The sequence below is a fragment of the Moschus berezovskii genome, chromosome 15 (genome assembly GCF_049115385.1).
Source record: "Moschus berezovskii isolate FMDL1 chromosome 15, NW_MosBer_1.0, whole genome shotgun sequence".
In the NCBI taxonomy this organism is placed as follows: Eukaryota; Metazoa; Chordata; class Mammalia; order Artiodactyla; family Moschidae; genus Moschus; species Moschus berezovskii.
In genome coordinates this window covers 59660210-59687413 of record NC_142474.1, presented here as the reverse complement: position 1 = coordinate 59687413, position 27204 = coordinate 59660210, and the positions used below count along the sequence as shown (strand labels likewise).

The 27204-nt window shown below is 45.4% G+C and overlaps 1 protein-coding gene across 25 annotated transcripts in view; it reads left to right on the top strand.

Annotated features, from left to right (window-relative positions):
• The window catches only part of KIAA1217 (KIAA1217 ortholog), a 360048-nt gene that overhangs the window by 175542 nt on the left and 157302 nt on the right, over positions 1-27204 (top strand). For all 25 annotated transcript variants that reach the window (XM_055428453.2, XM_088844135.1, XM_088844137.1 and 22 more), the window contains one exon: positions 10900-11098. In XM_055428453.2, coding sequence (XP_055284428.2) covers positions 10900-11098 — 199 coding nt within the window. The remainder of the gene's footprint in view (positions 1-10899; positions 11099-27204) is intronic.

The window sequence follows — 27204 nt, the reverse complement described above, 5'->3', positions numbered from 1 at the left end:
AAAGAAAATAAAAAAGAACCTTTGGCCTGAAAAGCTCCTCTTCAGAATTTTCACAAGTGTTTTCATTTGAAAATTATTCCAGGGAAGCTGGAGGGCAGTTGGTGGTGGTGATGGGCTGTGTGTGTTTAGAAACGAGAGTTTGAAAATAACAGCAGCCTCCACTCCCAGGATGCCTGGAGAGGGTCTGGCCACAAGCCCCAAAGCTTGGTGACCTCGGGCACCACAGTATCCCCTCTGATCCAGCTCCCCGAGGACATCTTCAGACCTCCCAGGATAGGCTGCTAGCGGGGAAGCCTGTTCAGTTTCACAACAAGGTAGTTAAGCTCTAGGGGCATCACCCCAGGGCTGGAGCCCCACAACCTCTCCAGACTGAAGTCTGGGCTATGGGGATGATCTTAATAATGGCTTTTGTAAGGATGCCTTCTAAGGTGTATATTTAGCGCACTGTGGGTTATACTCGTATTTTACTTGAATTTGAAAGCCTGCAAGCAGGTGCCTTTCCTTTCATCACTGTAATAACAGCAGCCCTCAGGCAGACACCTTTTATCCCAAAGCCTTTTAAGTGCATTCCAGGCTCTCTGAATTACAATGGCATCTGCCGCCTTGCCCCAAGCCTCTTCCAAGGAGGACGGTAGGAGCCAGAGCCTCGGAAACTGTTGTTTATAATGGACACTGTCTTGTGTCAAAAGTAAAGAGAGAGAGAAGAAGAAAAAAAAAAAAACCTGATTGATTTAAGGCAGCTTGCCATAAAGAGACACCTACCTTCAGGTGGATAAACAAAAAATCGAAAGTCAAAACCTCCTAAGAGGAGGAGACAAATTTACGAATGGAGCTAACTCTGATTAGCTTGAACCTTAAATGTAGCTTCGACTTTCATGACATACATGATATTGCTATAAATGTGATATACTCCTTATAAGACAAAGTAATACTACTCCTTCATGAGACAAAGTTGTTTTCCTTGTTTTAAATTCTAAAAGAAGCACTGTTTGCTCCTGCCTTCAGAAAAGGGACATCCATCAACATAACAGACAGGGTCAACAGGAAAACAGCACTGTTCTGCATCCGGCCTTTTCTTTTACATCGACTCCTTCAAGAGGAAGCGCACCACTAAATAATAATTGCAGGGACGTGCATCTGAAAGGGGTGGGTGGGAGCTGAACTAATGAGATCCAGATTTGGAACTTGCTGATGGAAGGACGCTAAAAAGAGATGATGGTGAGCCAGGCCTTATCGCCTTTAAATAGGATATACCTCTTTCTGGCTTTGAAGGGAAGTCAGAGAGCAGCTGATTCAAGGTATTATTTTAGAAGCGAGTCTGTGCTATGTTCCAGGTAGGACATGAGGTGGGCAGTCGGCAGGTTGACAGAAATCCCAGAAGTGGGAGCAGCTGCACCTTGTCTGGGGATCAGCCCACTTTGTCCTCTTCTCCAGGCACAGCCAGACCTCTTAAAGGAAGAAATAAAGCAATCACATCATCTACACATTATGAAGGGGTTGGAAAGTAGGAAAATATCCGAGATCATAGAAAATGCCTAAAATTCCAAATTTACCTGGAGTCAAATTGAAAGAACCTTAAAATGAAGTTGCTATAATGGTGTCAGAGCTCTGGAGGGGAGCGTCTGTTTCCTTAAAATGTGAATGCATGATCTGCATGTTCAAAATTGAGTGGACAGCTCTGGGCTCTTCTGTTTTAACTGCTGCTTTTTTGAAAGTTGTAAGTCTGTGCAATTCTGGATTCCTGCCAAAGTTTGCATGACGTGAGAATGGACACGCGACTCCGTCTCTGTGTCTTCCCCATGAATCTGTGTCCTCATCTCAGGGGCCAGCTGGGAGGATAAACCTCTGGCCTAGAATCTAACTGTAGGCAATAACACAGGAGAAAGCCGAGCTGGGTGTGGGCACCTTCAGGTCACTGAAGATGCGAACCCTTCTGGATTCTAAATGCTCTGTGAGAAAGTCTTCCCTTCCACCGATCCACTCTAAAAATGTCATGCTTACCCAGTAATTCTCTGATCTGCAAAAGCAGTATTATCCTCGTTTTGGAGAAATAAAGAAGAAAGCACTTACTCACAATATGCCAAGTTTCTTCCAACTGAGTGACTAACACTTTCACTTTAAGGGCTTCCCTGGTGGTTCAGACTTTAAAGAATCTGCCTGCCATGCAGGAGACCCCGGTTGCATCCCTGAGTCGGGAAGATCCCCTGGAGAAGGGAATGACAACCCACTCCAGTAGTCTTGCCTGGAGAATCCCGTGGACAGAGGATCTTGGTGGGCTACAGTCCGTGGAGTTTCAAAAGAGTTCGACACAACTGAAGCAACTTGGCACACGTGCATTACTCATAATACTGTCGTGTAAAAGAAACCAAGGCTAATATTTGGGTGCATTGCTTCCATTTCCTTTTTCTTTCTGTTTATTTGGCTGCGGGTCCTTAGATGCAGCATGTAGGATCTTTGATCTTTCCTGTGGCACTGGCAGTCTTTGGTTGTGGCATGTGAACTGTTAGTTGCAGCATGTCGGATCTAGTTCCCTGACCAGGGATTGAACCCAGGTCTTCTGCATTGGGAGTGTGGAGTCTTAGCCACTGGGAAGTCCTTTGCTTTCATTTTTTAAATTATGGAAAAACAACTCTTTAGAACACCTTGATCATGACTGCATCATATTTCATAGTGTGGCTCCATTGTAATTTGTTAACCAGCCTTCCAAATCATTTCTAGATTGGTTTATTCTATTCAAGATGTACTTCGTACAGATTTTCTCCCTGACCATCTAGTATAGGAAGTATCAAATTTTTAAATTTTTGTAAATCAGATTAATCTGACTTGATTTCGGCAGTTATTAAGAAATGTATTCTCATCACTTGGGGTCAAAAAGAAAGTCTAAGGATCGAGTCTAGTCTGATGGAACTGGGTAAAGTTTCTGGGTGCCCTGGGACTCAGCAGATAGCCTCCTGGGGGGTCTGTTTGCAGGTCGATTCTTGGGACTGTCTGCCGAGCTAAACCAAGGCACGCACTTTCTGCCGCTCCGAGCACACCACACACCCCCTCCTCCACCGGGAGCTGCTCCCTGTAAATGAAATCCAGATCTCCATAATTTGAAGAACATCAACATCACCACCAGCGGCAGCACGAACACTGGCATCCTCTTCTTGGCCCTGGAAGGTCGCTTACCTGCCTCTTCCCGACTGATGAGGAGCCTTCCTCCTCTCCCACTGGGGGAAGAGTGGGCAACCCCAGACTCATCCTCCAAATGTCTTTACCTTCTGAGTCCAGTCTAGAGAGGAACTCTTCGGGATGGCCTCTGTAACACTAAGAGGCCACCCTGGAAAGACCTTGGGACACAAAGGTGTGGCAGTTTCCCCAGGAAGTTGGGGGTAGGGGGTAGATGTCCCAGCATTTTTTTGTTTCTGGCTGACAAGTGTGAGGACAAGTTGTGCTGTGTGCTTAGTCGCTCAGTCATTTCTTACTCTGCGACCCCATGGATTGTAGCCCTTCAGGCTCCTCTGTCCATGGGGATTCTCCAGACAAGAATACTGGAGTGGGTAGCTTATCCCTCCTTCAGGGGATCTTCCCCACCCGGGAATCAAACTGGGGTCTCCTGCATTGCAGGCGGATTCTTTACCAGCTGAGTTACCAGGAAAGATAAATTGGTAGTGTCTCAGAAGAGTCATTTGATGCACAAATTCTGAGAGAGAGAGAGTTTGTGTCATGTGATGCTTCTGTTTTTTTTAAACTCACTTTTTAAGATGTATTTCTTTTTGACTGCACTGGTTGCTGCACACGGGCTTTCTCTGGCTGCATCGAGCCGGGGCTACTCTCTAGTTGCAGTGTGTGGCCTTTCCTTTGCAGTGGCTTCTCTTGCTGCATGGGCGCTGTGCTCATGGGCTTCAGTCGTTGTAGCACGTAGGCTCAAAGTTGTGGCTCACAGGTTCTACAACAGGCTCAGCCGTTGTGATGCCCAGGCTTCGTTGTCCCAAGGCATATGGGATCTTCCCAGACCTGTGATCGAACCCATTTCTCCTGCATTGGCAGGTAGATTCTTAACCGCTGGACCACCAAGGCAGTCCCTGTGTCTGCACAGAGATGTTTCTTGGCATCTGTAGAAGGGGCTTTGCTTGGCGAGAGCGTGTTGGTGGAGGGGTCCTGCCTGGCTCACTCGGCTCGCCTGTGGCCGGCTCCCAGTGGGGAGGCAAGGGGTGGTGACTACTTGGCCTCATGGCCTTTTCATCTTTCTCATCTGATAATGTAGTAATACCCACCGTGAAGGGAAAATGGGGAAACAAAAGACACAGTTGTACTTTGCTCAACTGCTGAATCGTCTGATTTTACTCCAGACCAAACATCTTTCTGTTTTCACAGGTGAAAATCATGAGAAATGTCTGGGTACCCTTTTGGTAGAAAGAAGGAGGAAGGGCTTGAAATATTGCCCTTGAAGAAACAGGGTATAAATTGAATTTATCAAGGATAATTCATCAAAAATAAATCCTAGAGGAAAATGTATTCCCTTTGTCCAAGCTGGGGAAGAGAAATACTGATTTTCAGGGCTAAACTTAAATCTGTCCTTATGAGGATTTCAGATATGCGCAGTTGAAAGTTGGTATTAGAATGGGAGATGTGTGTGCATACATGTCCTGCTCATTATAAGGCCCAGAAGTTCCTGGTTATCCCGAAAGTGACAGATGTCTACAGATTCACTCCCATGAAGTGCCCAAATACACACTAAACAATCATGTGTATTTGTATTATCGGGGGGGCCCTTTAATGCTTGCACCCAAGTTTTCTATTAAAAAACAAAAGCTGATTTCTTTTCCTCTAAGTCGTTAGCTCCAAGCCCATCCAAATTAAACAACTACAGAATTGTTACAAAACTAAGTATGCTGCTACTGCTGTTGCTAAGTCGCTTTCGTTGTGTCCGACTCTGTGCGACCCCATAGATGGCAGCCCACCAGGCTGTCCCATCCCTGGGATTCTCCAAGCAAGACATAATTGTTACAAATCTAAGTATAGCTCTCCCTTAATACACTTCTCACATCAATCTGTTATGTTCTAAAACCAGGGATGTCTTCAGTGTGTTCCCCAGATTGGCCATCAGCATAAGAAAGGCCCTGAGGAGATGTTTGCTCAGGTCTCATTTTTCTGGCCATCAGCCACAGAAGCTGTGAGAAGTGGTAATAAAGAGCCATGGGGAGACCGGGGCCTGCTGCTCCAAAAGTGCCCACCCCAGGGTGTGAGTCTTGGGATGCACCTGAGAACGGCAGGTCTTCTGCGACTGCGGCCGGCCACCTGGGTGGGTTTATGTAAGGATGGAAGCCCGTGTGCCATATTGGAGCTCTTGGTCTTCACATCCTCAGACCCAAACCCAGCAGAAGCCTTAGACTTCAGAAACCAGAGGGGCAGAGGAGGGAGCAAAAGAACTGCACTGTGGCTCTAGAAAGGACTCTGTGAGCAAATTTTGAAGCTTAAACCTTCCGTGGGGCAATTTGTCAATTCTTCTGACATTAGTGGAGCTGGAAGGAGGGGTGGTAAAGAAAGCTAAAGTCCAGGGAATCATTCAGTATTTGTGAATTTCAAATATCTTGCTCCTTGCGTCTCATAAGACTCATGACACTTTATGTCATTTCATAAGAGTGCATGACACCTAGAAAATTCTATTTGGTTGGCATCACATTTTTGATGGGAATTTTGAGTTGAAATCATCACACTTGGCAAGTGCATGGGGATTTTCCATCTTAGTTGCAGCATGCAAGCTCTTGGTTGCGGCAGGTGGGATCTAGCTCCCTGACCAAGGATTGAACCTGGGCCCCCTGCATTGGGAGCACAGAGTCTTAGCCACTGGGCCACCCTGGAAAGCCTTTTTTGAAAAAGGAAAGACTAGAATGGCTGAGTGGGGTTCAGGTGGCCTTGTTATGCAGGCCTCCCCTTCCTGCATGACCCCAAATGACTTCCGGTTTGGGGTAGTTTGGGGTCGCCTGATGGTTTAGGGAAACCTCTAGAAGAGGGAGGTGAGTTAGTGTCACGTGTGTCCATGAAATGCTGAGTGAAATCTAGCCTTCCAGACCCTCGGGTCCTGCCCAGGTTGCTCAGAAAGCATTTCCACCATCCTCTGCCTCCCAAAGCTTCCCAGTTAGGGGCAACTTTCTTCAGAGGCTCAGGGCAGGGGCCACCAACACCATGCTGTAGACGATGCATGTCTGAGAAAAGGCTTCTCCTGAGCCAAAACGAGAATAATGCCCAACAGAAAGACTGCGTTCTTAACCGATCTGAACTGTGTAAGTATCTTCCCACTCATTTTTTGGATATTAAAATATCTTTCCAAGATGACCAGTGCAAGTTCCATGCATGAAGCAGGCCACTCAAAGTCGGTGCTCTGGGACTACCAAAAGGGGTGGGGTGGGAGGGAGGTGGGAGGGGTCAGAATGCGGGGACACGTGCACCTGTGGCTCACTCATGTTGATGCATGGCAAAGACCACCATAATATTGTTAATTATCCTCCAATTAAAATAAATTAATTTTTAAAAATCCTTCCTTTCTCATGGCCATAATGACATCATACAGAGAGAAAGCATGAGTGGGTGACCTCACCCAGACCATCCCTAGCTCTTCTTCACCTCTGCGCTTCGTCCTCTCTGGACCCATTATTTAATGTCAGCAGTTGCCGCCTAAACCTCACTCTGCCCTGCGCTATCACAGTGATGCACCTCCTAGCACTTTTTGTCCAGTTGTTACACGTATATTATTCTTGGTCCCCAAATGTCCCTCATATGCATTATGAGCTCAACAACCACATACGGCCCTTTTCACCCCTGGAGCCTTGCACTGCGCTGAGTACTGAGTCCCTGAGCAAATGCTTTTTGACATTTTTTTTTTTGTTTTAATATGTCAAATCACAGAGTGCCTGACACCAGTGTCAGCAATTTTCATTGTCTTTTTTTCTGCCCTAAATGATGTCTCAGCAGCGAGCTGGCATCCGCAGGGAGAGCGCGGTGTGAGGAGATTGCTAATATGCGGTGATAGTTTGCAATGAGAAAGTGAATGACATAAAAATGAGAGCAGGAGTTTATATTTGGAACTGAATGGCTGTGGATAGGAAGTTTCAAAAAGAAAAAAAGACTGAGCCCTCGTATCTTTATTTTTATATGTATGCCCGCCAAGATGACCCTGAACAAGAAATCAAAATTTTATTTTGATTTTCTTCAAGGATTATTGCCTTTTGCAATGGAAAATGACAACTCATCAAATGCATGGTGTCTGCTGTAGGCTACAAAGATGACCAGACAGCAGAAGTTGTTATTGTGTTCACGCTGCTTCAAGTAATATTATTACTTGGCCATTTTGCTAAACTGAATGTATATTCTTTTTTTTTTTTTTTTTTCTATCAAAGTCAGGGATGAGGACATTTTGGCTTGGTGTTCCACTGAGCATAGTAACCAGGTAGCTACTCCATTGAAGATGATATGAATTTATATAACTCTTGGTGAGCTGGGCAATGATTTAGGGTCGATTTTTTTTTTTTTTAAGTCTAACAATACTCTTAAAGAGTGCCAAAGCCAGATCCAGATCTTTGTAACAGAAGCAGATTTTATGGAAAATAAACTACTTTGGGACCTTGCACGGAAAAATTAACCCAAAGCAAAGAGACAGGTCATCTGTCTTTCTGGTCTTGATGTGTTGTGTTAGTCACTCAGTCATGTCCGACTCTTTGTGACCCCATAGTCTGTAGCCTCCCAGGCTCCTCTGTCCAGGAATTCTCCAGGCAAGAATACTGGAGTGGGCTGTCATTTCCTTCTCCAGGGGATCTATGATATGGGTTGGTCACCTGAGCTGAGAGTTTCCTGTGGAACACCCAGGCTGGCCACCTCCATGAAAGGGGTACCAGGGACTTTGTGCTGACCGTATTCCTGTTTTCCTCTATGGAAATGTCCTGAGAGTTGCAGCAAGGTGTGGATGTCTAGGTAATACAGTAGTGCTCCTACCAAGACGGGTCTCCTGGTACGTTTAGCAAAAGGGAAAGGAGCTGATAATCCCATCCTCAAAGGACTCCCCTAGAGTGCCAGGAACACCTGGGCATCCCTGAAAGAGTTCTGTGCCCTTGAGGCAGAACCGACTCTGTGTGATTCTTAGTGTGCATGTTCAGTCGTGTCTGAGTCTTTGTGACCTCATGGACTGTACCACCAAGCTCCTCTGTCCATGGAATTTTCCAGGTAAGAATATTGGAGCAGGTTGCCATTTCCTGTTCCAGGGGATCTTCCCAACATAGGGATCGAACCCACGTCTCGTGTCTCCTGCATTGGCAGGCAGATTCTTTACCAACTCTGCCACCCGGGAAGCCCTTGTTCCGAAAATTATTAAGGGTTTCAAGGCAGCCACAGCAGAGCATGAAACAAAACCCAGAACCCTTTTAAACACTTGAGTCGATTATTCACCCACAAAGCTGGTCCTACCTTGAGAAGTAAGTGCTTTGGTGTTTTGAACTTCAAAGAACATTAGCATCCTTAGGAAAACTTAGAGGAAATTAAGGGATGCAAACAACCACCCCACAAAAAAAAAAACAACCTAGCTCCTGGGGGCTGCCTATATCCCACCACCATCAGCATCTTTGGCAATTTAGTAAGAGAAGACTCACTGCCTGATTAATTCGGATCCATTTGCCATCTAGAAGGTGCCTGGAATCATGTAATGAAAGCAGGGGTGGGCTTTGGGAGTGGGGAAAGCTGAGATCAGGCATCCATTCAATGAACACCTATCCATAAAGAATATTACAAAAGATAAGGAAGGACACTGCATAATGATCAAGGAATCAATCCAAAAGGAAGACATAACAACTGTAAATATTTATGCACCAACATAGGAACACCTGAAGCCCCTGGTGGCTCAGAGTCTGCCTGCAATGTGGGAGACGTGGGTTCGACCCCTGGGTCAGGAAGATCCTCTGAAGAGGGAAATGGCAACCCACTCCAGTATTCTTGCCTGGAAAATCCCATGGATGGAGAAGCCTGGCAGGCCACCGTTGATAGGGTCGCAATCGGACAGGCTGAGCAACTTTCACATTCATTCAGCGTAATCCCCCCAGTTTCCCCGACTCCTTTTCTCTGACCTTCTATGTACAATCCCTAGCCTCCAAATGATCTTATAAAAAATGGATCTGATCCTGACCTTCCCCCTTCTCCCTGCCTCAGATGGCACACTGGTAGCTTAGAGTCAGAGTTGAGAATTCTCCCCTTGACCCCAGGGCTCTGTGGGATCTGGGGTCTGCTGGTCTCCAGTGCTTACCACTTCTGTCTTTCTGCCTTGGGAACTTTGCACATGCTGCCTTCGTCTTTTCATCCACCCAACCTCCGCCCCTGGCGTGTCCCGTCTCCCAACTTCCATCGTCCTTGAAATCAGTTTACTTGCCTTTCCAGTTCTCCACTTACCCCGCCACCAGTCTGGATTCACTCTGTCAGTGTCTTCTGTGTCTGTCCCCTGTAAGCACCATGAGGGCAGGATCATATCTGTTTTGTCTGTTGTTCTGCTCCCAGTACCAACCGTGTGCCGGCATGTACCTGGAATATACTAGGCACCTGATAGGTGTTCGTTGAAAGGGTGAATGGATGTACCAAACAGTTCATGGTATAAGCTTGTTCATGTGTTGCTGCCCTTCACTAATTTCACCAATTAGTTTGAAAATCTTTGACGTCAGGCAGTGTGATATCTGTCTGTCTCAGTTGCTCACGGTGCTCAGTATATGTTCAAGAAATGTTATTGACCAACATAAATTATGATTGTTTTACACATTCATTACAGCACAGACAACCAAGCGAGAAATTCAGTTATGTATTATGTGTGCCTGAGTTATTATAGGCACTTTCTGCTGTTTGTTGAGGTTAAGTGATAACCAAAACTAGACATAGTCTGAATTATGGAATTTCTGCCTCAAAAGAAAAGAGATCAAGTGTGATAGAAATATCTCTGTCACAGTTGACTTCTACTGATTTTTGGAGACAGTGTAGAGAGAGGAGTTTGGAGGACTGGTTGTGTTCAATTTACTCTGGTGTGAGGGCATCTTCCATGTGAGGTTATAAAAATATGCACAGTCCCATCAGAGGTGATTATAACCACTGCTAGAATTTGTCTGGCAAAAGGAACTAATTTGCCATCATTCTTTTTATTCATTGGCTGCGCTGGGTCTTCGCTGCTGCGAGCAGGCTTTCTCTAGTTGCAGCAAGTGGCGGCTACTCTTCACTGCAGCACAGGCTTCTCACTGCGATGGCTTCTCTTGTTGCAGAGCATGCAGCTCAGTAGTGTGGCCCACAGACGTAGTGCTCCATGACATGTGGATCTTCCTCAGTCAGGAATCGAACCCAAGTCCCCTGCATTGGTAGGCAGATTCTTAACCACTGGACCACCAGGGAAGTCCCTGCTCTCGTCCTCTCCAGACAGTCATATCCCGACTCTTTGCAACCCCATGGACTGTAGCCCACCAGGCTCCTCCATCCATGGGATTTTCCAGGCAAGAATACTGTAGTGGGTTGCCATTTCCTTCTCCAGGGGATCTTCCCGACCCAGGAATCAAACCTGGGTCTCCTGCATTGTAGGAAGACTCTTTACTATCTGAGCCACCAGGGAAGCCTGTAATGTAGCTTGTCCTCAACTCCTTGCTTGTAACGGCATTTGCACTGTTGATGTCCAGTGATAAAAACCTTAATGGAATACTCACTAGGGACAACTTTTTTTCCAGTAACTTGCACAACTGAGATTCTGACCCATTGGGTCTTTATTTCTATATCCAGTCCTTCCAATGGACTGTTTTTTGTTGCCTGTTGTTTTTCCAGCTCAGCAGATCTTGATGGTATAGAAAATATTTTCAGCATAAGTAGTAACAGTCTGTTTTCCCACTTTCTTTCAAATGCCTTTTGCAGACAAGAAGCCCCAAACTCTCTCACAGTCCTCAGCCTCCCAACTTGGGTGACCCAGTGGAGCATCTATCAGAGGCGTCTGCTGATTCTTTGGAAGCCATGTCTGAGGGAGAAACTCCCAGTCCTTTCTCCAGAGGCAGCCGGACTCGGGCGAGCCTTCCAGTGGTGAGGTCCACCAACCAGACGAAAGAAAGATCTCTGGGTAAGCTTCAAAAGGCAGCTTCTGATTTTTATTACTGCACGTGTGTGCGTTTATACTTCTGAACACAGACCCCTATATCAGAATGTTAATTTGATCATGATTTATAAAACCTCAAGTACTCAGAAACTCCAATGACTTAACATGAAGCCTTGAGGATTTACCTCTGAAGAAGCATCTGGTGCAGGCAGTCTCTGGGGCCGGGCACCTGCAGAACTGGCTGGGGTTGGCCACTCAAACAAGAGGCTAGCAGTGCTTGTCTGAGTCCTGGTATAGGGAATAGCGAGGGACACTGTCGAATGAGCCTCATTTCTTAGGAACCTCCTCCCCAGTTTCAGAACTGTGGACGGTTGGGGTATTAGCCCCACTCCACTGTCTGACAGTCCAGGGGAGGACATGAATGGCTCCAGGAAGAAGAGGTGCAGTGTGGCCAGCACCCCCATGACTGGTCATGAAAGCCAGAAACACAGGGCTGTTCGCCCTGCCACCACATGAAAGGGTGGAGGGGCTTAGCAAGAGTTTAGCATAGCCTTTTCTTTCAACAGGCTTTTAGGAAACGCAGGATTCTGTCCTTCTGCTTTTACCTGTGCTTGTGCTCAGTTGCTTCAGTTGCGTGGAACTCTTTGCAACCCTATGGACCGTCATAGCCCGCCAGGCTCCTCTGTCCATGGGACTGTCCAGCCAAGAATACTGGTGTGGGTTGCCATGCCCTCCTCCAGGGGATCTTCCCAACACAGCGATTGAAACCCACATCACTTATGTCTCCTGCATTGGCAGGTGGGTTCTTTACCACCTGGGAAGCCCCTGCCCTCACTTAAGCATCTGCTTTTTCATGTTGGATATTCACTTTCTATCTTGCTTTGCTTCTTTTTTCTTCCTGGCCTTTTAACAAAAGGCACAGATCCTGAAGATTTAGACATTTTTGCAATTCGTGTTGGTATTTCTTAGGGTTAACCTGCTTTCTCAAGGTTCTGATTTGGTACCTGTGTTTACAGACATTTGGGGTCAGGAGAAAGAGGGGACAGGAACGGGAACCCACAAAAGGCTTCAGGGTGGGCCTCTGCAGAAGACAGCTGAATTCTGCCTCTTAAAACCAAGTAAACGCTGTGCTTGAAGAACAGAGAAGGATGTGGGGAGGTATTCTGATTTTGTTTCCTTGGTCACAGATGGTAACCAGAGCAAATTGGGTTCAGACACTGTCCTAGGTCTTTTTTTTTTTTTAAAGCTGCGCTGGGTCTTTGATGTCGTGCAGGGGCTATTCTCTAGTCGCAGTGTGCGGGCTTCCCATTGGGGCGGCTTCTCTTGTGGAGCATAGGCTTTAGAGTGCAGGGGCGCGTGGACTCAGCAGTTGTGGTGCACAGGTTTAGCTGCCCCGAGGCATGTAGGATCTTAGTTCCTAGACCAGGGATCGAACCGATGACCCTGCATTGCAAGGTGAATTTTTAACAACTGGAGCACCAGGGAAGCCCTGTCCTAGGTCTTTTAAAGAGAAAAACAAAATAAACCAAAAAATACCCCATTTTTACTTGCATCATTGATATCAATTTTTAACCTTCAGTTTTGTATACTTCACGTTTGGTTAATAATCCAGGGTCCTCATTTTACTAGTGAAAGATGAGAGCCATGGACAATCTCCTTTTTGTTTTCTGAGGAACACAGTTAATTAAATGGCAAAAGTGAGAAGACCCTCAAGTTCCTATCAACTCCATTTACCAATGAAGGCACGGGGTTTGCAAGGGTGCAGTGCAGCCAGGGAGCATACGGGGTTCTGGCAGTGTCAGTAGGATCCAGGCTGGGGCTTTCCATCTAGAGCACAGGGCTTAGTGTTCTCTTAAACCCACTCCTGCTTGAGGCAGGAGCCCAGGAACCAGCCAAGAAGTGGAATTTCTCCTTTGTGCTTTGCAGGAAATGAATGAGGTTCAGTCCTCTGTAAAGACAGGCTGTGCTTTGCAAAATAGAATGAAAGAGAAGAACAAATACTTCTGTGCCTTCCCCCTTACCTGGGGAACAGCATGCCTGTGGGATAATGGAGCCTTTGTCTTACAGGCAGGAATTTCCCCTACAGCCAAGTGCACTTGGCAGTGCAGGTATCCATAGATACTGGCTTCCTTAGAAAGCCAACCTCTGGGTTTCAGGGCTAAAGGAGTTAGGACAGGCAACCTTGCCTTAGGAATTGCTGAGCATGGCTGGCATTTTCTCATGGGCCGACTGAACTTATGCAAAACGCTGTTTTACTCTAAGCACGCCTTGCTGTGAAGTTCTGACAAGTCCCAGCAGATTTACAAATGCAAAGGAGGTGCTTATTCTTTCGGCTCCAGGAGGAGCTTTGGGGCCAGTGATTTCCCCAAATCCTGGATGGAAAGAGAGAAACACAGGGAGAGGAGAGGAGTGAGAACTTTGCCCCGTCGAGAGGAGCCCTGGGGCCAGAAAATGAGCTGGCCCAGGCCAGTGCGCCTAACGCTGCCCTTCACCGCCTCTCTGTGGCCGACTTGGGAATGTCCTCTGGCCGCACCTGGCCTTCCTGACATGATCCAATTGAGCCAGGATGGGAAATAAACAGGAAAGTGAGTCAAGGAGAGTCTATATACAATCTCTCTGCCAGGGGCCTTGCTGGCCTTCTGTTCGAAAAAGTCCCTGTATTCCTGACTGTATTTAACACTCAGACATGGGAACAGCAGGCTCGCCAGACAGCAGGACTGGGAGAAGCGGGGTCCCCCAGCATTTCAGTGGTGAAGGCCATTTAGGACCCCAGATCTCAGAAGCTGCGGACGAAACTGAGCTGTGATCTCCTGCAAACCCACTCTGGGAGCCACCTGCAAGCCCTGGGTTTCCTTTGGGGTCAGTGCAGTGTCATTTTCTCTTAATCCACGGAACTTTAGGACCTTCCCACCCTAGTCCTGTTCATCTTGTGTTTAAATTTAACATGGTGGGTTCTTCATGGGTTACTGCATTAGAATTTTGATTTTTTAAAAAATATCATTAAAATATTATTTATCTTGATTACTGAGTTTTGGGGGGGGGCCTGTAAATTGTGTGCCTGAGGAGAGTGCCTCATTCGCCTCACCCGAATAGCTGCCCATGTGTCACCCCAAGGATATCGCGTATCATCCAGGCGACCTCCAGCCACAGGGCCCGGAAGGGGCGGGGGCGGGAGAGCCCGGCTCCCAGGCTTCGCTTCTGCACATGCGCAGTGTGTCACTGGCGCCCTTCCCCAGTCCTGGGCAGGGCCTGGACCAATTCTCCCACCGCTCCCGCTCCCTGGAGGGGATGCGACCTTGCTTTCACTTCAGGCAGCCTGTGCCTGGAGATAAACCTGCTGGCTTAATCAATTTTTCACTTGAATAATCCTACCTTTCTACTGCTTTGGCGTATTTAGGGTATGGGAGGAGCGCGAACTTGGTGCATTGCGCAGAGGCTTTTAGAAGATGTGCCAAAGAGAGATGGGACAGCTCTGAGGCGCTGATTAGGACAGAGAAGGGAGACGTTGCTGGTGCCCGTGTAATAGTCTCTCTCCAGTGCTGCTCTGCATGCAAGGTGGGAGCTTCTCATTCCAGGATTTCAGGTGGGGCCGAGTGACGGCAAAACCCAGAAATCTTGTCTGATGCTGGGAGCCAACTAGTCACTCTCAGTGATTTACAAAGCTGAAAAGTAAAGAAAGAAATCCGCTCAGCCGCTCTGATTTATAACATGACCAAGTTCCAAAGATCTGTCACCTCTAAATCTTTACTTCTACGGAGCAGTGGGTTCCCCCGCACACTCCACCCATGCGGAGACCAAATGAAATTCTTCTCAGTGGGATTTATGCCATTTCTGCTTCCCTCTCTCTTCGGTGAAAAGAGAGATGGTTCGGGGAAAGGAAATCTCCAAAAAAAAAGTAAAAACCGTTTTGCCATAGAGTGGAGTTTTAGAAATCATTTCCGTGTAAAATTGTCCCAGTCATTAGGACTCAGTCTTAATGATGGAGTCGTTTCCTTTTAGTCATTGCTGTCTTGTAAATGTCTGTCTGGAATGCAGCCGCGGGCAGGCAAGGGGCTGGGGTCTGGCTGTTCCATAGTCGGCCGTGAGGGAAAGAAGAGCCACAAGTTGTTCCCACCCTTCTGTGTACCCTCAGGAATTTGAAAGTAAAACTCATATAAAAGCACAGAGCAACAACTTCCTCCTCGTTGCAGCCAGATCCCTTGGGTGACCGTATCCTGAACGGTTAGCTTTGGAAAAGACACCTTCCTTACCAGCCCAGCAGCCAGAGGTGCTGCCATTTCTGTAGCAAATTTCCTCTTAAACACTCAGACTCAATAAACAAGAATTATTTTTCTTTTTTTTTCTCCTTTAATTTTCTTTATATATATATATTTTTTAATTTTATTGGAGGCAAATTACCTTACATTAATATATTGGTTGGTTTTGTCATACATTGACACGAATCCTCCCCGGGTGTACATGTGTTCCCTTTCTTGAACCCCCCTCCCACCTCCCTCTTCCCCATATCCTCCCTCCAGGTCATCCCCATGCACCAGTCCCAAGCATCCTGTATCAGGTGTCGAACCTGGACTGGTGATTCATTTCACATATGATAATATACATGCTACAATGCCATTCTCCCAAATCATCCCACCTTCACCCTCTCCCACAGAGTCCCAAAGACTGTTCTATACACCTATGTCTCTTTTGCTGTCTTGTATACAGGGTTAAGGTTACCATCTTTCTAAATTCCATATATATGTGTTAGTATACTGTATTGATGTTTTTCTTTCTGGCTTACTTCACTCTATATAATAGGCTCCAATTTCATCCCAAAATAGAAAGCCCAGAGATAAATCCACGCACCTGTGGACACCTTATCTTTGACAAAGGAGGCAAGAAATGGAGAAAAGACAGTCTCTTTAACAAGTGGTGCTGGGAAAACTGGTCAGCCACTTGTAAAAGAATGAAACTAGAACACTTCCTAACACTATACACCAAAATAAACTCAAAATGGATTAGAGAGCTAAATGTAAGACCAGAGTCTATAAAACTCCTAGAGAAGAACGTAGGCAAAATACTCTCTGACATAAATCACAGCAGGATCCTCCAAGACCCACCTCCCAGAATATTGGAAATAAAAGCAAAAATAAACAAATGGGACCTAATTAATATCAAAAGCTTCTGCACAGCAAAGGAAACTATAAGCAAGGTGAAAAGACAGCCTTCAGAATGGGAGAAAATAATAGCAAATGAAGCAACTGATAAAGGATTAATCTCCAAAATATACAAGCAGCTCCTGCAGCTCAATTCCAGAAAAATAAAAGAATTATTTTTAAAGGCTCTGGAGGGTTTGAGACTCTTTGAGGGAGAACTTGCCCAACGTGTGTGACTCATTGAGTATCTTTGGAGCTGTTCTCTTATTTTGAGGTGGTGACAGTGATGGGGACCATATCCAGGCAGAGTATTTAAGGAACAGAAAGTTCACCACTGCCAGAATCTCCCCACCTGTACAGAAGAGTGAGTAGGAGGTTCGTCCATGTGTAAAGTGGAAAATCAAGAAGGTTTATATGAACCTCGTATTAAGATTGTTTGAGCATGAAGAGCTAGCCTCTGGAGAGTTAAAAAGAAAAAAAGAAATGTATTTCAGACACATGGAAAGAACAATATTGAAGTACAGAGTAAAGAAAGCGCTAAAGGGATTTAAGTGACAGTAACGGTTGACATGTAATATTATAAAAACTAAAATTTACAGAAGAGAGTTTGGTTATAGGTCAGCAGCTTGGAAGCACGTTCCTGACCTTTTTAGGGTGCCATCGAAGAAAAGGTGAAAGGGTCATTTCTGGCTTGGGAACTCAGTGAGCGGGGTGGGAGGATACGGTGACTGGCCAGCATGGTCCACTCCAGTCTCCATCTAGCGTTCCTTCTTTTACTTTGGAGGATGGAAAGCAGAATCATTCTGGCATAGCAGATATGCTGGGTTCCAGAAGTAGGGACCAAGGCATTTTGTGGAGGCTTTGAATTTTCTTCAGCATCATTTGCTGAGCATATGGCAAATGCTCAGGGCATAGCCACTCACTTGGTAGAGTTGAAATCCAGGCATCTGGTTTTCTTCTGCCGAGGGCACAGGTGCAGTGTGACTTTGCAGTGGGACCAGCACCTTCTGGACTTCCAAAGCGGAGTCACAGTGGTCCAGGACCACTGGAAGCTTCCCCCTTGTCAAGTGGGTTGTGCAGTTGTACAGTTAACATTCAACCCAATGACTCCACAAGTCAGTTAATAAATCCGTCTTTTGCTTAAACCAGCTGGAGTCAGTTCAGTTCTCTGCGCTGAATCCTCACTGATACATGGGGTCTGATTGGCTGTGCGTGTAGCAGTTGTAGTGCCGCCTCTTCTGCATGTTCTAGAAAAGAAGGCAGGTACCAGTAGGGACAGACTGATGACTTCTAAAGACTTGGCAGTGAACTGGAGAATGAACTGGAGGTGTGATTTCCCAACTGTGTTCCCCAGAGCTCTGGAATTTTGAGGCGTTTTCTCTCCTGTAAATATTGCATTTTCATATAAGGTTTCATTTGGCAAATGAGCTGTGTTGGACTGCTAACACGCACATAGTAAAAAGCATTAAGTAGACCAAGGGGCACTGGAGAATAAGAGAGAAGTCATGAAGACGTTTTCTTTCCATAACAGGGGTTCCTTGAGCTCTTCTCTTTGGCTGTATCAGGTGAGTCAAAAGATTATCTCTTAGGTTTTTTGCTCTTGATGTAATGAATGTCCTGAAAGGTAATGTTTTTTAAAAAGTGAGTCGATCTTTAAGCTAAGGGGAAAAAACAGATTTGGGACTGGGAATTAACCACTGAAAGGAAATATTTCAAGAAACCTTTGGGACTTCCCTGGAGGTCCAGTAGTTAAGACTTTGCCTTCCTCTGCAGGGGGTGCAGGTTCGATCCCCAGTCAGGGAGCTAAGATTCCACATGCCTCGCCACCAAAAAACCAAAACACAAAACAGAAGCAGCATTGTAACAAGTTCAATAAAGAATGTTTCTTAAAAAAGAAATCCCCTGGTATCACAAAACATGTTTTTGTGATGCAAATAATCACCCCCCAATTTTCCTTTATTACCTGGGATTTTCATATATGAGTTTCTCTGAAAGAGAAGCCAAAAGGGCAAACTTGGCTTTACCCTTTACTCTCTGAAAGAGGGGAATACTTATCCAAGTTTACCCTCTTGGCTCTCAATTCACCCATAAGAAAGAATGTTCTTGTAAATGATTGGAGACTCATGATTTGTTTGTACTTACTTTAAAAAATAACATTAGTCCGATGTCTTTCGAAATCCCTTGCTATTAACATTCCTGGGTTGAAACTTTAGAATAGATTTCTCAGACTTTGAGGAAATGGTTCAGTTAATGTGGCACCTACGGAGTTCTGTGCCCTTTACCAACTTCTTGAGGATTGTTTTGCAGACGGGATGCCAGTAGGAAAAGCATCAGTGAAGGTGGATAGAAGATTTGATGGAATCTAAGGGCCCTCCCCAAGCTACCATTCATTTACAGAATCTGGGACTTCCCTGGTGGTCTAGTGACTAAGATTCTGATATTCCAGTGCAGGGAGTATGGGTTCGAAGCCTGGTCATGGACCATGATTTGGTCAAAAAAAAAAAGATTACAGGGTTTGCCATTGGCTGGCTGAGTACCAATGAAAAGGCATGGAGAAGACTTGGAGTACGCTGTTTCTGCCGCCTCCTTTATAGCTGGGGTGTTGCTAAACCTGGACCTTTACTTTCTGTTAAATTCAGTTCAATCGCTCAGTCATGTCCGACTCTTTGTGACCCCATGGACTGCAGCACAACAGGTTTCCCTGTCCATCACTAACGCGCAGAGCTTGCTTAGACTCATGTCCATCGAGTTGGTGATGCCATCCAACCATCTTGTTCTCTGTCGTCCCCTTCTCCTCCTGCCTTCAGTCTTTCCCAGCATCAGGGTCTTTTCCAGTGAGTCAGTTCTTTGCATCAGGTGGCCAGAGTATTGGAGCTTCAGCTTCAGCATCAGTCCTTTTGTTTAGGGGAACCATTTCTAAACTGCAGGTGGAGCTCTAGGGTTAAATGCTGGAAAGGTGACTTCAGTTTCCATAGCCATTTCAGAAAACCAGTCCCCCCATATTTTGTGTGTGCTCAGTTGCTAAGTCATATCTGACTCTTTTGAGACCCCAGTGGACTGGAGCCTGGCAGGCTCCTCTGTCCATGGGATTATCCTGGCAAGAATACTGCAGTGGATTTGCCATTTCCTCCTCCACGAGATCTTCCCGACCCAGGGATTGAATTCAAGTCTCCAGTGTCTCCTGCATTGGCAGGCAGATTCTTTACCACTGAGCCACCTGGGAAGCCCAGCCCATCTGTTAGCCAGTATGAAATATTTCTCTCTCTCTGTCACAATCATAAAATCTATTCAAACCCAGACACCTGGACAATGTTTAGATTTCTTTTCCTGATGTATTTATAAAAATACTCTTATTCAAAAAAGAACTCTTCATCGAATTTCACAAGTCAGCAAAAGAAAGCAAGACAAGTTTTATCTGTATAAATCTATACATCCAAAGTAGATTTGATTTGGCTTAAAACAATAAAAGTATATAAGAATCATTAAGACAAGAGTTAACATAAGTACCAGTTGGGCGCAATATGTGTGTCAAGAAAATTAAGAATATTTGCTATGATTGCAGCCAAGATGAAAAAAATAAAAGGAGAGACGTAATGAGTTCAGTGAATTTCATTATTTAAGAAGAGGTTTAGGACCCCTCATTTAGAGCATTTAATCCAAGACCTCCTGTATCTTAATATTGTTGACATTATATGATGTAATAGTTTTATTTAACAGTTATTTTATGGAAAGTTTTTTTGTATAAAACTTCAAAATCCAAGGATATCATCTGAAACCATCTTATTAGAAAGTCCCATCACTTTATAGCAAATAGATGGGGAAAAAGTGGAAACAGTTACAGATTTTATTTTCTTGGGCTCCAAAATCACTGCAGACAAGTGACTGCAGCCACAAGATGAAAAGATGCTTGCTTGGAAGAAAAGCTATGACAAACCTAGACAGCATATTGAAAAGCAAAGATACCACTTTGCTGACACATGTTCATATATCAAAGCTATGGTTTTTCCAGTGGATGTGAAAGTTGGACCATAAACAAAGCTGAGCGCTGAAGAATTGATGCTTTTGAATTGTGGTGCTGGAGAAGACTCTGGAGAGTCCCTTGAACTGCAAGGAGATTAAACCTGTCAATCCTAAAGGAAATCAACCCTTAATATTCTTTGGAAGGACTGATGCTGAAGCTGAAACTCCATTACTCTGGCCACCTGATGCGAAGACCCGACTCATTGGAGACGATCATTGGAGAGGACCCTGATGCTGGGAAAGATTAAATGCAGAAGTGGGCAACAGAGGATGAGGTGGTTGGATGGCATCCCTGACTCAATGGACATGAGTTTGAGCAAATTCTGGGAGATAGTGAAGGTCAGGGATGCCTGGCTTGCTGCGGTCCATGGGATCACAAAGAGTCGGACATGACTTAGAGGTGGAACAACAATGTCTTTTGGGCTCTGTAGGTTTCTAGTGATCTAATTTGATACATGGAAAGAGCTGATATAGTCTTGTTAATTGACCTGACTCCCCAGGTAATTGGCCCTTGGCTATAAATAATCTCATCAGGGTGGGTAACTTCACATAGAGAGGAAAGTTTGAGGAGCAGGTCACTGTTTTGGTTTTTGATATTTGTTTATGTATTTGGCTATGCTGGGTCTTAGTTGTGGCATGTGAACCCTTAGTTGCAGCATGTGCGATCTAGTTCCCTGACCAGGGATTGAACCCAGCCCCCCTGCATTGGGAGCTCAGAGTCTTAACCACCGGACCACCAGGAAAGTCCCTGGTCATTACTGAAGGCTTGAAAGTCAGAAGAGAGTTAGAGAAGAAATCTCTCCCCAAATTCCTAATAATACCAACTGTTTAGACTCCAGGGATGAGGTTGGAAGTATTTGGTTTCAGGTGATGTTCCCTGATACTCTCTGCTATGGTTTGGTTGGAACAAGAGTTGAGCTATTGAATTACTTTTAGGGAAAAATATTTCATTTATAAATTGCTGTTGTTTCCCTTTGCCGCGAAAACTCTACCTAAAAATCTGTTGACCATGCCTTGCTATTTTTAGTTATTTATTTGGTAAATGCAAAATTCATTGCACCCTTAAGAGTTCCTTGGCAAGTTAATTTGTTCTTTCAAAGCTGAATATAAAATATAATCCTTAATGTTCATCTCATTCTATGAGTCCACACACATTTTCTGCACCTGCTTTTAAAGGTGATTCTATGAACTACTAAAAATAATATGAAGATGCATGCCAGCTTTATGTTACACACCCAAGTCAGATTCCATCCTTGGTGCCCTCATCCTAAATGTGGCCTCCAGAGAGCTGACATCTGGAAACTGAGATTTGTGGCAGCCTTTTATGTTTCAGGCAGAGTGTAAGAGCAGAGGGAAGTACACACGGGCATTGTTAGAGAGGAGATGTGTATCTTCTTAGGCAAAGAAATGGGTGAATTCCCATCCAAATTTCTCAAGTAAGTTCTGTGACAAGGGGTTGCAACTAAGTCGCTTCTGGTCTGGAAATGAGGTTCTCTCTGCACCACCAGGGGACTCAGTCTCCATCCAGAAGCTGCTTTTGAGCACGACAATCGGTGAGCCCCCTACAATGGTCTTTAGTTACTTTCCAGTTTGAGCCACTCTCTGAGGGTCTGAGATTGGCCCAACTGTGTCTTCCCCCCATCCTTCCGTCTTCAAGTTCGTATGTTAAAGTCTTAACCCCTGGTGTCTCAGAATGTGACTGTGTTAGGAGAAAGGGCTTTTAAAGAGGCGATTAGAACAAGGTCATAAGAGTGGCCCCTCATCCAATAGGGCTCGTCCAATAGGCACCCTTATAAGAAGAGAAGGTTGGGAGACAGACAGGTGCAGAGGGAGAGCCATGTGAAGACCTGGGGAAGAGGGCTGTCCATGAGCCAAGGAGAGACGCTGCAGAAGACACCGACCCTGCTGACACCTCGGTCTCAGACTTAAGCTTCCAGAAAGTGAGAGAATAGATTTCTGTTGTGAAGCCACCTAGTCTGTCAAACTTTGTTATGGCAGCCCCAGCAAACCCAAACAGGGACTCAGGTCACTCATATCCTCCCGCTTCCTTTCTCATATGAGGGGACAGGCTGATGGCAGTTGTCACAAACTTGACGTATTTCTCTCTCTAAGACAGTAAAATTAGATGCGTCGAGTTTTCTGTTTAAGTTGGGTTTCATTCCAGCCTCTTCACCTTTGGGACTTCTCAGGTGGCACTAGTGATAAAGAACCCGCCTTCCAGGGTAGGTGACATAGAGACATGGATTGGATCCCTGAGTTAGGAATCTCCTGGAGAAGGGAATGGCAACTCACTCCAGTATTCTTGCCTGGAGAATTCCATGGACGGAGGAGCCTGGAGGGCTACAGTCCATGGGGTCACATAGAGTTGGACGTGACCAAAGTGACTCAGCATGCAAACATGCTTCCTTTGCTCAGTGCCTCGACCTGGCTGCTTGGCATTGCAAGGGAACATTTTAAAACCCCTGGGACAGGTTCTTCATCCACGACTACTTTCTCTCTGGTGTCTCTCAAGCGCCATCCTTAGATTTAGCAAATGAAAGTTGTTTCACGTCGGAGTGACTTAATTGTATCCCATCAAGAAAAGCTAGGAAGGTAATCATCTGAGTTCTCAGAAGTTTGGTGATGTCATTAAAAATTGCATTCTCACCAACTTAGCTACTTTCAGAATTTCTCTGAGGTATTAATTGGCTTTCAGATGTCTCTAGCTAACTTTCTCCCAGTAATAATATAAAGCTAAGGGGGTGGGAGGAGACGGGGACGACAGAGAATGAGATGGCTGGATGGCATCACTGACTCAATGGACATGAGTTTGAGTGAACTCCGGGAGTTGGTGATGGACAGGGAGGCCTGGCGTGCTGTGATTCATGGGGTCGCAGAGAGTCGGTCACAACTGAGCGACTGAACTGAACTGAAACATGAAAAAAAAAAAATCCTTAATTTTTTTCCTCCACAGGTTTTTTTTGCATTCATGTGATTATACATTTATTAAGAATCTGTTTAGTTCCAGGCACTGTTAAGGTGCCACAGTGAGTTGTTTAGAAAATATATGAAATCTGGTTCTTGAATGCAAGGAATTTTTAGTGTAACTAAGGACACATGGTAACCATGAAAAGTCTTTAAAATATACATAAATCGAAGATTACACAGATGACCCTGTGCATTTACTCAGTCATACTGGACTCCTAGCCGTGCCACATCAGAACTAGACTCACTCCGCTCTCTCTGTGCCTGGATTCAGCTCCCACTCTTGGACCCCGCCTCTGCACAGCCCCCTCTTCACTTCATCCAGAGCTGCGCTCGAGTGGCCTCATCAGTGAATGCTCCCCCAAGTAAGATTCACTCTGCCAATCACTTTTGCATCCTTTCTCATGACACATCATTTAGGACAGTGGTTCTCAAATTTTAGCAGAGACCTCGTTAAAACACCAATGTCTGGCTCTGCTTATTGGCTTTATGGTTCAGTAGATTTGGGGTGAGACCCAAGAATTTGCAGTTCTGACTAGTTCCCAGGTGATGCTGGTCAGAGGATCACTGATTTTGTACTTTAGGAAAGATGTGGGCTTCCCAGATGGTGCTAGTGGTAAAGAACGTACCTGCCAATGCAGGAGATATAAGAGACATGGGTTCGATCCCTGGATCAGGAAGATTCCCTGGAGAATGGGCATGGCAGTGCACTCCAGTATTCTTGCTTGGAGAATTCCATGGACAGAGGAGCCCCGAGGGCTACAGTCCACGGGGTGGCACAGAGTCAGACAGGACAGAAGTGACTAAGCACGCCTGCAGGAGTTTTTAATGTGTCATTACCATGTAGCACCACGTGAGGGCGCTTTAACTGGCTCCCAGCAGGGGATGGAAAGTTGTCCTCATCCTTTCGTAGGAAAATACGGGGGCCTTAAATGTCACGTCTTTGAATGAGAGTATTTAATTCCAGCACATGTGAGTCACAGGACCCTCATAAGAAGTATAGAAATACCCATCTTACTGCAGCAAACTGTAGAGCCAACCTACTCAGCTAGATCTGTCTTGCCTTATATTTATTTATTTGCTTTTAGCTGCCCTAGCGGAGAAGGCAATGGCAAGCCACTCCAGTACTCTTGCCTAGAAAATCGCATGGACAGGGGAGCCTGGTGGGCTGCAGTCCATGGGGTCGCTACTAGTCGGACATGACTGAGCGACTTCACTTTCGCTTTTCACTTTCACACATTGGAGAAGGAAATGGCAACCCACTCCAGTGTTCTTGCCTGGAGAATCCCAGGGACGGGGGAGCCTGGTTGGCTGCCGTCTATGGGGTCACACAGAGTCGGACACGACTGAAGTGACTTAGCAGCAGCAGCAGCAGCAGCTGCCCTAGATCTTCACTGCAGTGTGTGGGCTTCCTCTAGCTGCAGTGAGCTTCCTCTAGCTCACTTCCTCTAGCTTCCTCTAGCTGCTCTTGGTTGCGATGCAGGGCTTCCTGTGGAAGTGGCTTCTCTTGTTGTGGCGCCTGTGGTTTGTGGGGTCTTCCCAGAGCAAGGATCGGACCTGTATTGGCAGGTGGATTCGTAACCACTGCACCACCAGGGAAGTCCTAGGTCTGTCTTGCCTTCTGCCCTGTGCCGTTCGTACTTTAGACCCCTATCTGATCTTTATCTTCCATCTCATCACCACCCCTTGACACACTCAGAAATGTAAGGAGAGTCAACTTAGCTGGACTTCTCATAGGACTTCATGCTTTTCTGTTCCACATTCCAGCTTCCTCAGTTCAGGGATTTCCTCCTTTGGCGTCCAGTCCTTATCTGCTCCAGGGGACCTCTGGCCAGTGCTAACGGTCAGTTAGCACCCCAGTATTGCTGCTGCTTGTTGTGCCAAAGACGCTGAGGCAGATGGATGCGGCCAGTGCAGTGAAGATTTTCCTGGAGCGGAGCATTCCCTTAGTTTTGCATGTTTCTGGGACAGCATTCTTTCGTATGCTTTCATTTGCCTTCGTAAGAAGAGTCATAGGAACCCTTTTAAGAAAGATTCAAATGTAACATATTAAATGTAACATATTAAATATCTACAATACACATGATGCTATGTTAAATAGGCAGCAAGAAAATCAGTCTTTTAACAAATAGGGAGTTCCAAATAAGACAGCCCTGGGTGCAGTTCACAAAAAAGTCACAACCCTCTGAACTGGTAGAGCTTCTATTCTGTTGGGAGAGACAGAGAATAAACAAAACATACTAATAGAGTAGATGGTATAAATGCTAAGGAGAAAGATAAAATGGGGGGCAGGGATACAGGGAATGCTAAAGAGATGAAGGCTTGATTAGTTGTCATTTTGGAAAGGATGGACAAGGAAAGCATCATGGAGAAAGTGGCATGTGAGGGACTTCCTTGGTGGTCCACGGGTTCCCAAAGGGGAACCCCTTTGGTGGTCCTTCCTTGGTGGTCCAGGGGTTCTCCGAGTTCCCAAAGCAGCGGGTCCAGGTTCGATCCCTGATCAGGGACCTAGATCTCCTGCATGCCTAAACTGAAAGAGCTTACCTACAGTGACTAAAAGATCCTGCCTGCCACCACTAAGGACTCGGGGCAGCCAAATAAATAGTTTTTTTTTTTAAAAAAAGAGAAGAAAGTGGCACCATGATCTAGAGCATGTAGAGATGAGAATGACACCTATATCTCAGGGAGGAAAATTCCAGGCAAAAAGATCAGCCAGTGAAAAAACTTTGAGAAAAAGGCATACCCAGAGCACTCAGGGAGACCACTGTGATTGGAGTCACACAATAACAGAGGAGCGGGGAATGAGGTTGGAGAGACAGCGGGAACTGGACAATGAGGGCTTTGACAGCAGCAGAGTCTTGGGCTCCAGTGTCCTCATTGTGATGGGAATGGCTCTGTTGCATTATGAGCAGTGGCTCTGCTCCATGTTAAAGACTGTATTTTGGCTTCTGGGCTTGGAACAGACTAAGGGGGGTTGGGGCAGAAGTTGGGAAACCAGTTAGAAGTCTTGCCATAATGTAGGGAGGAGAGTGTTAGCAGTGGAAGCGGTGAGAAGAATTGCGGTTCTATATGTGTTTTGCAATTAGAATAAGAAGGATCACTGCCACACAGGAGTTCTAATGAAGGAAACATACATATAAGAAATCACCATTGCGGCTAACAATTACTCAGCACTCAGTCTTTGCCAGATAGGCGGACTCTAACACACAGCACAGCAAAACCAGAATCAGAACCCTAACAGTCTGTCCACTGAGCCCACATGTTAAACCACTACACTGTGCTGAAAAGAGAAAGCAAGAAGTCCGAAAACAATGGAATAATATCTTTCAAATCCTGGGGGAAATATTGCTTCTAACAAATATTTCTTTAACCAGCAAGATTAGTACTTAAGAATGAGGGCCAAAAGAAGACATTTTCAGGTAAACAGATTAACAATATTTAGCATTCACAGACTCTTGATGAAAGAACTAGTAGCATATTTATTTCACATAAAAATCCTCAACACAATATTAGCAAATCAAGTCCAACAATGTATTTAAAAAGTCATCATTGAGTGGGATTTTTTCCAGGTATGCAAGGCTGGTTCAATATTTGAAATATAATCAGTGTCATTTACCATGAAAAGATGAAAGTGTTAATCGCTCAGTCATGTCCAACTCGCAAAGGACTATAACCCCCCAGGCTCCTCTGTCCGTGGGATTCTCTGGGCAAGAATCCTGGAGTGGGTTGCCATTTCCTTCTTCACGAGATCTTCCTGACCCAGGGATTGAACCCAGGTTTCCTGTATTGCAGGCAGACTCTTTACTGTCTGAGCCACCAGGGAAGCCTGTCATTTACCATATCCATAGACAAAAAAAGAAAAAATCATATGATTATGTCAACTGTATCAACTGACACATAAAAAGCCCTTTAAAAAACAATGCCCATATATGATTTAAAAAACAAAACAAAACTCCTAGCAAACTAGGAATGAAGGGAAAATTTCTCGCTTCATAAAAAAACATCTACCAA